Source organism: Ambystoma mexicanum, chromosome 3p (genome assembly GCF_040938575.1).
Source record: "Ambystoma mexicanum isolate Mex_15411 chromosome 3p, UKY_AmexF1_1, whole genome shotgun sequence".
NCBI classification, from domain to species: domain Eukaryota; kingdom Metazoa; phylum Chordata; class Amphibia; order Caudata; family Ambystomatidae; genus Ambystoma; species Ambystoma mexicanum.
Genome location: NC_090925.1, coordinates 341,685,366 through 341,697,703, shown reverse-complemented (window position 1 = coordinate 341,697,703; position 12,338 = coordinate 341,685,366). Strand labels below are relative to the sequence as shown.

General features: G+C 49.0%; 1 protein-coding gene across 2 annotated transcripts in view; it reads right to left on the bottom strand.

Annotated features, from left to right (window-relative positions):
- The window catches only part of TCF15 (transcription factor 15), a 285,116-nt gene that overhangs the window by 15,586 nt on the left and 257,192 nt on the right, over positions 1-12,338 (bottom strand). Inside the window, exon 1 of one of the 2 annotated variants that reach the window (XM_069650947.1) lies at positions 2,474-4,066. The exons of the other annotated variant lie outside the window; for it this stretch is intronic. Coding sequence (XP_069507048.1) covers positions 2,474-2,947 — 474 coding nt within the window. The 5' untranslated portion in view covers positions 2,948-4,066. Of the gene's footprint in view, positions 1-2,473; positions 4,067-12,338 lie in introns of those variants that run through there. 2 annotated transcript variants of the gene reach the window in all.

Below are 12,338 nucleotides of genomic sequence, written 5' to 3'. Positions count from 1 at the left end.
CTAACACTCACTCACTGATCGGGGGAAGGCGGGGGGGGGGGGGGGTTCCCACGAGCCTCACATTGCCGGTCACGTGTTCCTAAGCCATTCTACTCTCCCCTTAATCAAGAGGCCAGAGTGATCACTAGAGGCATTTGCCAGATGACATTAACTGCACGTTGAGGCCGTATTCCAGTTCCACACTGACTCTCTGTCCCTTGTTCCCAGCATTACAGTGCCACACTGACTCCCTGTCCCTTGTTCCCAGCATTACAGTGCCACACTGACTCCCTGTCCCTTGTTCCCAGCATTACAGTGCCACACTGACTCCCTGTCCCTTGCTCCCAGCATTAGAGTCCCACACTGACTCCCTGTCCCTTGCTCCCAGCATTAGAGTCCCACACTGACTCCCTGTCCCTTGCTCCCAGCATTACATTGCCGCATTTCTCCCAGCCTTACAGTGCGACACTGACTCCCTGGCTCCCTCTCCCAGCATTACAGTGCGACACTGATTCCCTGGCTCCCTCTCCCAGCATTACACTGCCACACTGACACCCTGTCCGCAAGGGTGGACTGGGAACCAAAAGAGGCCCTGGAAATAATTTTCAAAGTGGCCCAATAATAATAATTTGGCATTTATATAGCGCTACAAACCCTCGGGTATCAGAGCGCTGCTTATTATTACCCACTGTGTGTGGTGCTCATTTATCGACCTCGGAAGGATAAAAGGCTGAGTTTGGCGCTGCCGGGATTCGAACCTGCATTAGCATGCTCTGCACAGATGTCAAAGCGAGCGCTCTACTCGCTGTGCTATCGGACTGGCTTATAATACATATGTATACATATTTTCAGCAAGCCCAACCCTTTTCCTATAGGAACATTTGGAAATACCACACAAAAGAGGCCCCGGGTGCAGAGGCCTGCCGGGAAATGTCCAGAGTTCCCTACAGGCCAGTTCAGCCCTGCTGCTCCCAGCATTACCGTGCCACACTGACTCCCCGTCCCTTGCATTACAGTGCCACACTGACTCCCTATCCCTTGCTCCCAGCCTTATGGTGCCACACTGACTCCCTGTCCCTTGCTCCGTGCATTGCAGTGCCACACGGAATCCCTGGTGCCACGCTGACCCCCTGCCCCTTGTTCCCTGCATTATGGTGCCACACTGACTCCCTGTCCCTTGCATCACAGTGCCACACTGACTCCCTATCCCTTGCTCCCAGCCTTATGGTGCCACACTGACTCCCTGTCCCTTGCTCCGTGCATTGCAGTGCCACACGGATTCCCTGGTGCCACGCTGACCCCCTGCCCCTTGTTCCTGCATTATGGTGCCACACTGACTTCCTGTCCCTTGCATCACAGTGCCACACTGACTCCCTATCCCTTGCATCACAGTGCCACACTGACTCCCTGTCCCTTGCTCCGTGCATTGCAGTGCCACACGGATTCCCTGGTGCCACGCTGACCCCCTGCCCCTTGTTCCTGCATTATGGTGCCACACTGACTCCCTGTCCCTTGCATCACAGTGCCACACTGACTCCCTATCCCTTGCTCCCAGCCTAATGGTGCCACACTGACTCCCTGTCCCTTGCATCACAGTGCCACACTGACTCCCTATCCCTTGCTCCCAGCCTAATGGTGCCACACTGACTCCCTGTCCCTTGCATCACAGTGCCACACTGACTCCCTATCCCTTGCTCCCAGCCTTATGGTGCCACACTGACTCCCTGTCCCTTGCTCCGTGCATTGCAGTGCCACACGGATTCCCTGGTGCCACGCTGACCCCCTGCCCCTTGTTCCTGCATTATGGTGCCACACTGACTCCCTGTCCCTTGCATCACAGTGCCACACTGACTCCCTATCCCTTGCATCACAGTGCCACACTGACTCCCTGTCCCTTGCTCCGTGCATTGCAGTGCCACACGGATTCCCTGGTGCCACGCTGCCCCCCTGCCCCTTGTTCCCTGCATTATGGTGCCACACTGACTCCCTGTCCCTTGAATCACAGTGCCACACTGACTCCCTATCCCTTGCCCCCAGCCTAATGGTGCCACACTGACTCCCTGTCCCTTGCTCCATGCATTGCAGTGCCACACGGATTCCCTGGTGCCACGCTGACCCCCTGCCCCTTGTTCCTGCATTATGGTGCCACACTGACTCCCTGTCCCTTGCATCACAGTGCCACACTGACTCCCTATCCCTTGCTCCCAGCCTTATGGTGCCACACTGACTCCCTGTCCCTTGCTCCGTGCATTGCAGTGCCACACGGATTCCCTGGTGCCACGCTGACCCCCTGCCCCTTGTTCCCTGCATTATGGTGCCATACTGACTCCCTGTCCCTTGCATCACAGTGCCACACTGACTCCCTATCCCTTGCCCCCAGCCTTATGGTGCCACACTGACTCCCTGTCCCTTGCTCCGTGCATTGCAGTGCCACACGGATTCCCTGGTGCCACGCGGACCCCCTGCCCCTTGCTCCCTGTGCCACAGCACTCACCGTTCTTCGCTGGTTGCTGAGGCAGAAGGTGCAGATGGTGCGGGGTTGACGCCCCTCCAGGTCCCCCTTTGTGGCGTAGTGAGGTCCAAGGCAGGGTTGCCCGTCTTGGCAGCCCTCGCCCAGCAGCAGCACGTTGGCCAAGTGGGCGATGTAGCTGGAGGCGAGGCGCAGGGTCTCTATCTTGGAGAGCTTGCGGTCCACGGGCTCGGTGGGGATGAGGTTGCGCAGGGAGGTGAAGGCCGTGTTGACGCTCTGGGTCCGGTCGCGCTCCCTGGCATTGGCCGCTTGCCTCTGCTTCACCACCACCACCTGGCCCGGCTTGCGGCCTAGCTTGCGCCGCTTGCCCGCCCCCTCGCCGTAGGACTGCTCGGAGGTGTCGCTCTCGCTGCGGTTCTCCTCGTCGCCCTCGGACAGCATGCTGAGGTCGGGGTACAGGACGTGGTTGCTCAGGGGGCGCAGCATGGCGTAGGCCATGGGCGAGCCGGCCTCGCTGTAGGGCTCAGCGACCGGCCAGGGCCGCTGGAGGATGCCGCAGTTAGCCAGCGTGACTCGAGGGCCCCTCTACCGGGCAAAGGCCTTCACGGGGTTCGGCAACAGTCCTGTCACTCGGAGGGGGGAGCCAAGGGGCCAATATCGCCACAAGATTCTCCCAGCAACCAGTCTCTCTGTAAAATGGCGACTGTGGCCATACACAAGTGCTCAATTACATTAAGCTTCCTCAGTTAATGTCTCAGAAATTCTGTATCGCTGTTGCACTTTATAAGTATCGGGGTGCCAATGAAAGTTGCTGTCCCCCCACCGGTCTGCGTTGATGCCGCGCGACTGTCCCTTTGGGAGTTGAGTCAGCCTCCCCTATTGCGTTGCATGAACTGCGGCCCTCCCCAACCAGTTGGCGTCGATGGAAATGCCCCTACCAGTAGCAGTTCTGCTGATATTCCCACTCCGGCGGGCGGCAGGTCCAGGGTCCGCTTCTGAACCAGTCGGCGTGGCTGTGGTGTTCTCTACAGTTCAGGGTCGCAGTAGGGAATTCCACCCGTTGCTGTCAATACGGGTTTCCCCAACAGGCGACGACGGGGCAGAATCCCCTAATCTGTGGGTTCAGGGCTCCACTTCCCGATCAGTTGATGTTCTCACGGGGCGTTCAACCAGTTGGCTTAGCTGAATGTCCTGAGGAGTTGGTGGCCTAGTAGAATTCACCAGCCAGTTGTTGCCAATGCAGGTTTCCCAAAGCAGATGGTGGCAATGAAGGTTGTGCCGACAGTAAGCCTACGGAATGAGCTGGCAGTCAAACCCCAGCTCGCCAAGTGGCGCCTTTCTCTCGGGGCTGCCACCTGTTGCCTGGATGCCCACCTGTCTGGCGTCAGGGATCTGGCCCTCTCCACGCCTGTCAAGGGTTGCACGGAGTCTAGACTGCTGCTGCTGCTGAGGCCGAGGCCGCCTTCCCAGGATGAATTTGAAGGATTTCCTGGCCAACGCTTGGGAAGAGGCGTCCCTTGCGCCGAGCTCGCCTCGCACCCTCCCTTCCCCCAGCTGTTGATGTCCTGCAGCCTACAGCTGTGGCCGGGGCAGTGATCTCAGGCGGGGGTGCACGGCAGCCTCTATATAAGCAATGGGAGTGTCTCTGCGCGGCAGGCAGCCTGCCCTGCCCAGCCCCAACACCCCATGACGTCCCAGGTCCACTGCCTCCCTCTGAACCTCGAATCTGCTCCCAAGGCAGGCTCGCGTGTGTATGCTCTTCATTTCCGAACCCATTCAAGGGCGTTCCACCGGCAAAAGCCAAGCAGCGTAAATTGCGCCGGTCGCGGCTAAACGTATTGTGGAGATGCGCCCCCGACAAGTCGCATTGTTGCGAGTGTAGCTTGGGATCGCGAACGCGCTAAAGGTGTGGGTTCCCGAACAAAGGAGCGAAAAAGGGATGTGATTTCGCAGGAAAAGTGTGCACCCACCCCTAAGATGGTGATTACCCAATGAGTGTGCTCCCACCTCAAAGGGGTGATTCTGTAGTGAACGTGTGCACAGACCTCAAAGGTGGTGATTCCACAGCGAAAGTGGGTATCCACCTTAAATGGGGCAATTCCCCAGTAAATTTCTGCTTCCACGCCACAGGTGGGGATTTCCCAGTAGCAGTGTGCATCCAACACCCACTAAAATGGAGATTACCCCATTAAAGTGTGCCCTCAACTCAGACGTGGTGATCCCCCAGTGAAAGTGTGCATCCAGCCCTTGTCTCATCAAAGGAGGTGTGTGACGAATCAACTTCCGGAGCACCAGTGGTCCAGGGATGAATATCGGTTTCTAAACCATCAATCAGCTCCACAGTTCTAGTACACCAGAAGGGATCCAAACAGATTGGAAACGCAAGCACTTTATAAACCCCCTTGTCCAATTTTGGTAACGTGGACGGAACGGCAGGCTTATCTCAGAAAGGTCGTGGATCGTTGGTTAGTTGCAACACAGCGAAAATACAATTATTACCCAATGATAAAAGGGACTGTCCAGTCAAGGTTGTTTAAACTTATCTACTTTATTTTTATCACAACAGACAGTTCTAGCACACTACAAAATACAACCCATCCTGTGAAGGAATGCAGAGGACAGACAGTTTCAAAGAAGGAAAAGGGATGCACTCTGGCTAATGACAGGAGGGTAGTCGGTAAAGCAATTAATCACAATAGTTCAAGGATACTTGGTTTCAACACAAAGGGAGCAATGGGTCGTAAACATTTCACTAGGGACCTTTGTAGAAGGACCAGGGGGACAGAACCACAATATACCTTGTGCTGTAGAAGTCCTTGGTGCTTGACAAGATCAAGTCGTTTCAGGGCGCCTTGCAGCTTCTGCGACAGAGTTCAAGGTGGGAGACAGCTGCAGGTATCAGGCAGCAGGCAGTTCGGCAAGCGAGGCTGGATGGACGGCTGCATGCTGTGGGCAGGAATCGCTGTCTCAGTGCTGGTTGGCGGGTCTGAAGCACTGATCGAGGTGTCTCGGACGTCATTGGGACTGCGGCGTGAAGAGGGGAGCCCAAGTGTGGCCCTCGTGACTTCCACCCAAATCTCAGCCCGAAGACAAAGAAATTAGAAATGCACATCACTCCTGGGCCTTTCCTCGCCGTCGTTGATGTACCGCAGATGTGAAAAGCACTATGCACTCAGACAGCCATTTAAGCCATACCCGATTGACAATGTGGAGGAAATGCAGTTGTCCTTGATCGGACAAGTTGATTGACTATAACCTCAAAAAATCTGATGATGCCATCACTGACATCACTGATACCATTGACATCACTGACACCATGACATAGATGCCTTAGACATGAAGCATATAGGCATCCATGCATGAAGGTACACAGACACAATAGTTTATTGCAGATAGACACTAAACAAAAGCTTATGACTCACATGGCTAGAGGACTGACACACACACACACACACACATCCTGTGCTAAGCGTAAACAACAAGACGCCTAAGACGACTTATACCCAGCTTACTCATGCTTAATTGTGACTAATATGGGTGGCTATAAGAACAAAGATGGAAGCACTAAGTGCATTGAAACGAATGGGGAAAGGCTGACAGACTGATTCAGTTGAAGCACAGACAGGCTTCCAGCACAGGCCCTGTGCACAGCCTTGCCAAGGAAGAGTGGGGACGGAAGGTTTGTAGTTAGCCAAGGCGATAAAGCACCTGCGAGGGACACAGCATAAGAGCTCAATTTCGTGCTCCCTACACATGTGACCTGAAAGCACAGGACAGAGCCTATTCATTCACGGTGGAGGGGGGAAAGCTGTTCCCAATCGAACCAGAGGTGGAAAGATACAACTATTATATAAGTTCAAAGCTGAATGTTCTGTCTCAGGATTTAGGCGATCAGAGGCGGCAACTTGCTGGGAACACACCTCACCGTTGGGATCGTTCCTTACCTTGTAATGTTTCACTTGGCCTGGTAGCTGTCCAAAAGTCCCAAGGCTGAGAAGACCTGTTCTGTCCAATCCCTGACTGCCTCTCACGTTAAGCACACTATGTTGCATGAGCCTATTACCTTTATGGTAACCTGCAACTTTGAATTTCTGACACTTAGGAGGAGCCACCAGATATGGCGATCCAATAAGCAGACTAACCCGCACAGATTACATATATAGTTTTCCTAAACTAACCAATTACCTTCCGAACTGGCATTTATTGCAACTCGACCCTGATATAGCCAAGTTCATCCAACATGGTCTGCAAATCCTCTTCAAAAGAGCACAAACATTGAGGAACCAACTCAGTCCTTTGCTTCTCCCACAGAAAACAGAGAAGCAATCTACCAATTGGCTGAACCAGGAGACCTTCGGGTTCAGAAAATGTGGCACCTGTTCCATGTGTCAATATGCACATGACAAAACAACGGTCTTTCAAGACAAATTTGGCAATCAAATAAGAATCAAACAAAATATTAACTGTAGAACAAAATACGTGGTTTACGCCATAATTTGCATATGTAACAAAATGTACATAGGGAGTTCTATTCGCCAACTCCAGATTCGAATCTGTGAACATTTGTCTGGGATTGGCAGTCAGAATTCTATGTTGCCACTGGCAGCAAGATCACCAACTGGATCAGAAAAAAGAAATAAGATTCATTGGATTACAGAACGTCAACCTTGGCAGAAGAGGAGGCAATCTTGAAGTCCAGTTACGGCAGACAGAAGCACGTCTAATCTGTCATTATCGAACCCTGAAATTGGGTCTTAACATTGACAGTGAAATGTACTGTTTTTTGTAAACATTTTTGGCATTTGTGACTGGCAATTATATACATTCAATATTACTACGCATAACCAATTCAGAGCACGTTTCTGATGCATGTTTCGAGGTGCTCTTTATTGTTATTATGTTTCATTATTATTATTTTTCATTACTATGCTTATTCTAATTTTATTTCAGTTGTACATTGCTTTTTGGAAACTATTACATCAATCTAAAATGTGAGTCTTTTTCTGCAAGCCATACTGGAGTTATTGTACAATACAAGGTGAGTGCAACTAATAGTCAAATACCATCACTCTTGTATGAAGCACGCAGGAATCTTAAGCACGTAACATGGAAGTACATCTAGCGTATGAGTCGGCAGGCACCGGTGCGCACACCTCATTCAAATTCATAACACAGATAATCAGGGATCAGGTCCTAACTGTGTTGCTAACAGGGATTTATCTAAATAATGCTGTCATTTTCTGACTAGATATACTAAGCTTGGCAACCAGTGACTGGTTGCTTGCAGTGCTACGAGTAGGTTGTCAAGGTAACCCACATAACAAATGTTTTACGAGCCGTAGTAACTGGCCAATTTATGCATACATTGCGTTTTTGAACGGTCGTAAGCCAGACCTAGCACAGTAATATATATTCAAAAATAATTAGGAGTTATAACCAGGTTTGGGCGTAGTAACGTATCTAACATTCTTCAGACCCTCGGTCTCCCAAAAGATGGTGACCAAGACAATCGCAATCGAGGTAGGACAAGAAACAACACAAGACGAGGTACTACTTAGTGGCCGCGACTTGCTTACGATGCAGCTTAACTGACGCGCGAGAAGAGCTGCTAATACGCCGGTATGTGCCACCTAATCAGTGTACCATTTTATAACATCAAGGTGTTCTAAGTGCACGGGCTAAGTAACCCAATTACACTTTTTTTTTTTTTTCTTTATTTTTTTTTGGTTTGTACAAACCTTTAAAATACATCGTTTGTCAGAATCCAATCGTAAATACAAAGCAAGACAAGACTAGACAAGGCAGAACATATAAGCATGAGATAAGCATGAGGTAAAGTTCCATCCTTTTGTCAGGGATCAAGCCTTTGATGCTAGCAGAGCCTTATCGAGAAGGTCCCTATGGACTTCATCTGAGAGTTTACACAGTGTTAAGCACTACCCTGAAGTCCCTGTACTGCGGCGTCAGATAACTCAAGGCTCCTTTCAATCTCATGCAAAAATAAGGTCAGCGCCCTTGTCAGTTTTGTGTTGGAGCCCGTAAACATCAAGTGCCACCATTCTTCAGCACTCCTCAGTGAGTATTCATTTAACATTTGGCCTAAGTGTTTAGTTCTTAAGGATCTATGGAAAGGGCAGAATAGGACAAGATGTTTGAGTGTTTCAATGCAGGCTTTACAGAACCTGCATACTGTGTCTGACTTGTCCTTTCCAGCCCAGTTCTTTGTTTGTTCTTTTGTTCTAAACAGATTTAGGCGAAATCTCATGAAAGTGGCCCTCCTCCTGTTGTCTGGGAATAAGACCACATAATTTTGCAGTTTGTTAAACGCTCTTGCTTCACTAGGGGCATCTCTCATTGTTTTCGAAGTCCTTTGGTCTGTGCTAGTTTGAATCCAGTCTAGTTCCCAAATCTTTTTCTTTACCATCAGTGGATTGTCGTGCAGCGTTTTGATATTGGTCTCGTACGTGGTCAAAAGCTCTTCACATTTTTTTGACCATATGCCTAACAGCCCATCTGGGTTCGCGTTTCCAGGATTGCTCAATATTTTATATTGGGGAGCGGCGTCAGGCAGCGTGATTTTCCTAAATAGAGCCATGGCGTTCCATGCAATACGAGCCTCAATGGATATCAGGCCTAGCTCGTATCGCAAGCACACTGTTGAAGTGCTGTTTGGTAGGTGTAAGGTTTTCACCCAGAAGATGTGTTCTAGGGTTGACCAGAGTTCCACTGGACACCCAAAGGCATTTTCGGCTCCGTATATGAGAGCTGGGACAACCTTCTGTTGGTAGAAGGATATCACTGGCTTAAGCGAGAACTTCCCATATCTTTTATTTAGGATCATGGCTTGGGAAGCAAAATTTCGGCATTTTGTTTTCGCAATCTCCACCCAAGGGCTGTCATTTAAGTTTGTGTTGACTTGCATGCCGAGATATCTTGTGCTTTCTACCGTAATTAGTTTTTCTTTTCCTAAATGCCAACAAAATTTATTGCTTTTCCGGTGACGGCCCGTTTGCAGGTTTTGCACCGTCAGAATTTCACTTTTTGTGTTGTTGATGTACAGACCGTTGTTATCCGCGTAGCGTTCTACTGCGTACATTTTGCGCTGAAGGCCGATTGGAGTAGTGTCTAGCAGGATTAGGTCGTCAGCGTACAACATCCAGCTCAGAGCAGAGCCATGTATTTTAGGGGAAAAGGATCGAGGCTTATCAATAGCAATGCCGATGTCCGAGAGGAATAAATTAAATATGATTGCCGCCAGGGGGCAGCCCTGTTTAACTCCACAAAAGGTGTTGATTTCTTCTGTAAGAGTTCCACGTTGGTCAAGGCGCACTCTAATGGTTGTTGCAGTGTGGATTTCTTTAATGGCGGCTAATAAGCTCTCCGGACAGCCCCAGTTTTTCATCTTGGTCCACAGAAGTTCTCGGTCGATGGAGTCGAAAGCATGGGAGAAGTCTATCAGGGCCAAGTAGACCTTTTTGCCAGATCTAATTGCTTCCATCTTCAGCACATTTATTAGCAAGAGGTTTAGGCCGCAGCCGACCCCTTTTACAAAGCCCGTCTGTCGTTCGTCAAAATGGTTGCTATCTTTGATCCATTGTGACAATTTCTGTTGGAGCATTGTTGCATACACTTTGCCTAATACGTCCAGAAGCGCTATTGGTCGGTAGTTTTTGGGCTCAAGGCGATTTCCTTTTTTGAAGATAGGAACTATTATTGCAGATTTTCAAGAATTTGGAGTTACACATCTTCTGCTGATTCGGGTGAATAGTTCTTCACAGAACTCTGCCCATTGCTCGGGATTTTGCTTTATAGTAAAATTAGTAAGGCCGTCCGGCCCTGGGGCCCTTGAGGCGCTCACATTCTTGATGATTTGAAGTAGATCCGCTTTGGGAAAAGTGAGGTCCCATTTTGTTAGATTTGGTGTTGTCGGGGACAACCATTTCACTTTTTTGCTGTACAGATTTTCAAAATGTGAGGTCCACCCTGCTTCTGAAACTGTGTTTGTCGTCAGTGCTCTTTGGGGAGCGCCTTCATTGTTAATAAGGCTCCACAATTCAGATGAGTTTTTATTTCTCATCTTTTGCAGCAGCAGTTCAGCGTCGTTTTGGAGCATTAGAGCCTTGTGAGAGCGAATCCAGTTTTTGTAGTTCTGTTTTGCAGCATGTATACCTTGCATAAACGTTGTAGGATCTTTGATTTTTATGTGTCTGATAGTTGCACGAAGTTCTCTCTTTCTCCTCATAACCTCTGCGTCGAATTTGTGTTTGTTTGCAAATCCAGGGTTTCTCAATCCGTGTTTTTTTTCCACAAACAGTTTGAGAAGGTGGACGTATTCCACTCCAAGGTCAGTCTTGATAAATCTTTCTGAGATTTTGGCGACTTCATCAGGGTGGAGTGAGAGCCTCACACGGTTAGGCTCTACCAAGATCTGATGGTTCCAGCATTTGTTAAGGGGTTGTTTCGCAGCTCGCAAGGTTAGAATTATCATCTCATGATCACTTTGGGTCATCTGTTTTACTACAAATGACAAGGTTGATTGTTGGATCTTTTCTGAGACGAAAAAATAGTCCAAGGTGGATTTTTGTTTGAGTCGTCTCCATGTTGGTGCGGCAGGTATGTCTCCGGCAGTATTTCCGTTAAGCATTTCAAGATCTCTGGCTTCCATTTCTACCATCCATTTTACGGCCAGGTTATGGACTTCATTGTTTTTCCGTCTTAGGTCTATACAGTTGATATTCAAGTCTCCGCATATGATTATGTTATGTGACTCATTTTTGATCATTAGGTCGTCAATTATTGAAGAGACTTTATCAATAAACAGAGTTGTCCTGGCCAGGGTATGGTTCCAGTATAGATTCAGTAGATGGAAATGTATTATATTGTCCGGTTTAGGGTCTGCCGAAACTATTGTTGTTACTTGAATGAATGGCGACAAATTTGCAGTGTTTATTATACGGCATCCAGAACTTTTTTTGACTAGAGTCAGCAGGCCTGCCATGGGTTTTCCTCTGGTTTTTTTGGAGGCCACTTCATAGGTGTCCACGGTCGGGCAGGTAGTTAGCCATGTTTCCTGGAGGCAGACCACATCAAGCTCATCCGACCAGGGATCTTCAAGGAGGTGGGAGAAGCCCCTGGTGTTCCAGGATCCAATCCTGAACTCCAGTTGCTCCTCTACCACATGGCATTATCTTCTTGAGGGTCTGCACAGAGCTTCCGCCAGCCAGGACCAATCTTTTTGGTTAGTGCTTGATTTTTTAAGGATTTTTAAGTCACCACTACTTTGTTCAGTGGCACCAATACCTTTAATAGTGATCTTGATGTTGTCGTCTTTTGAGAGTTTTCCCAAAACATTCCCAGTAAAACTACAGGATGGTTGAAATTTCTTGGAATCGGATCCAAGGTATAGTTCACTCTCACTAATTATTTCTAAATTGTCGAACAAAGTGGTTTCAGAGTCTCTATTTACAGAAGACAGTTCTTGATGTACATTGTCCGGTTTAATTTTTTGAGTTTCTGTCGAGTAATCCGTTTTGGCGTTCTCAGACACTTCTGAAATGTCGTAGCCCATGGACATGAGTGCAGATGCAGCATCCGTGACAATGTTCAGGACAATTCTGGATCTAAAGTGGAGGATGACTTTATCATTTTGATCCTCGTTCTCAAATTCTACGGTCTTGATGTCGTCGAAACGAATCGTTCTAAGAGATGGTACGTGCTGGAATAAGCATAGAACGTTTGTTCGATTTAAGATGAGATTGTCGCTATGTTCAATGCGTTCCAACCGGGCTTTGTGGAGTGATAAGCCTTTTTCGCTGCATCCTTTGTCCATTCTGATTTTTTGACGCTCTTCATTAAGATATAAGCCATGAACTAAGTCCTTGGTCTCGTG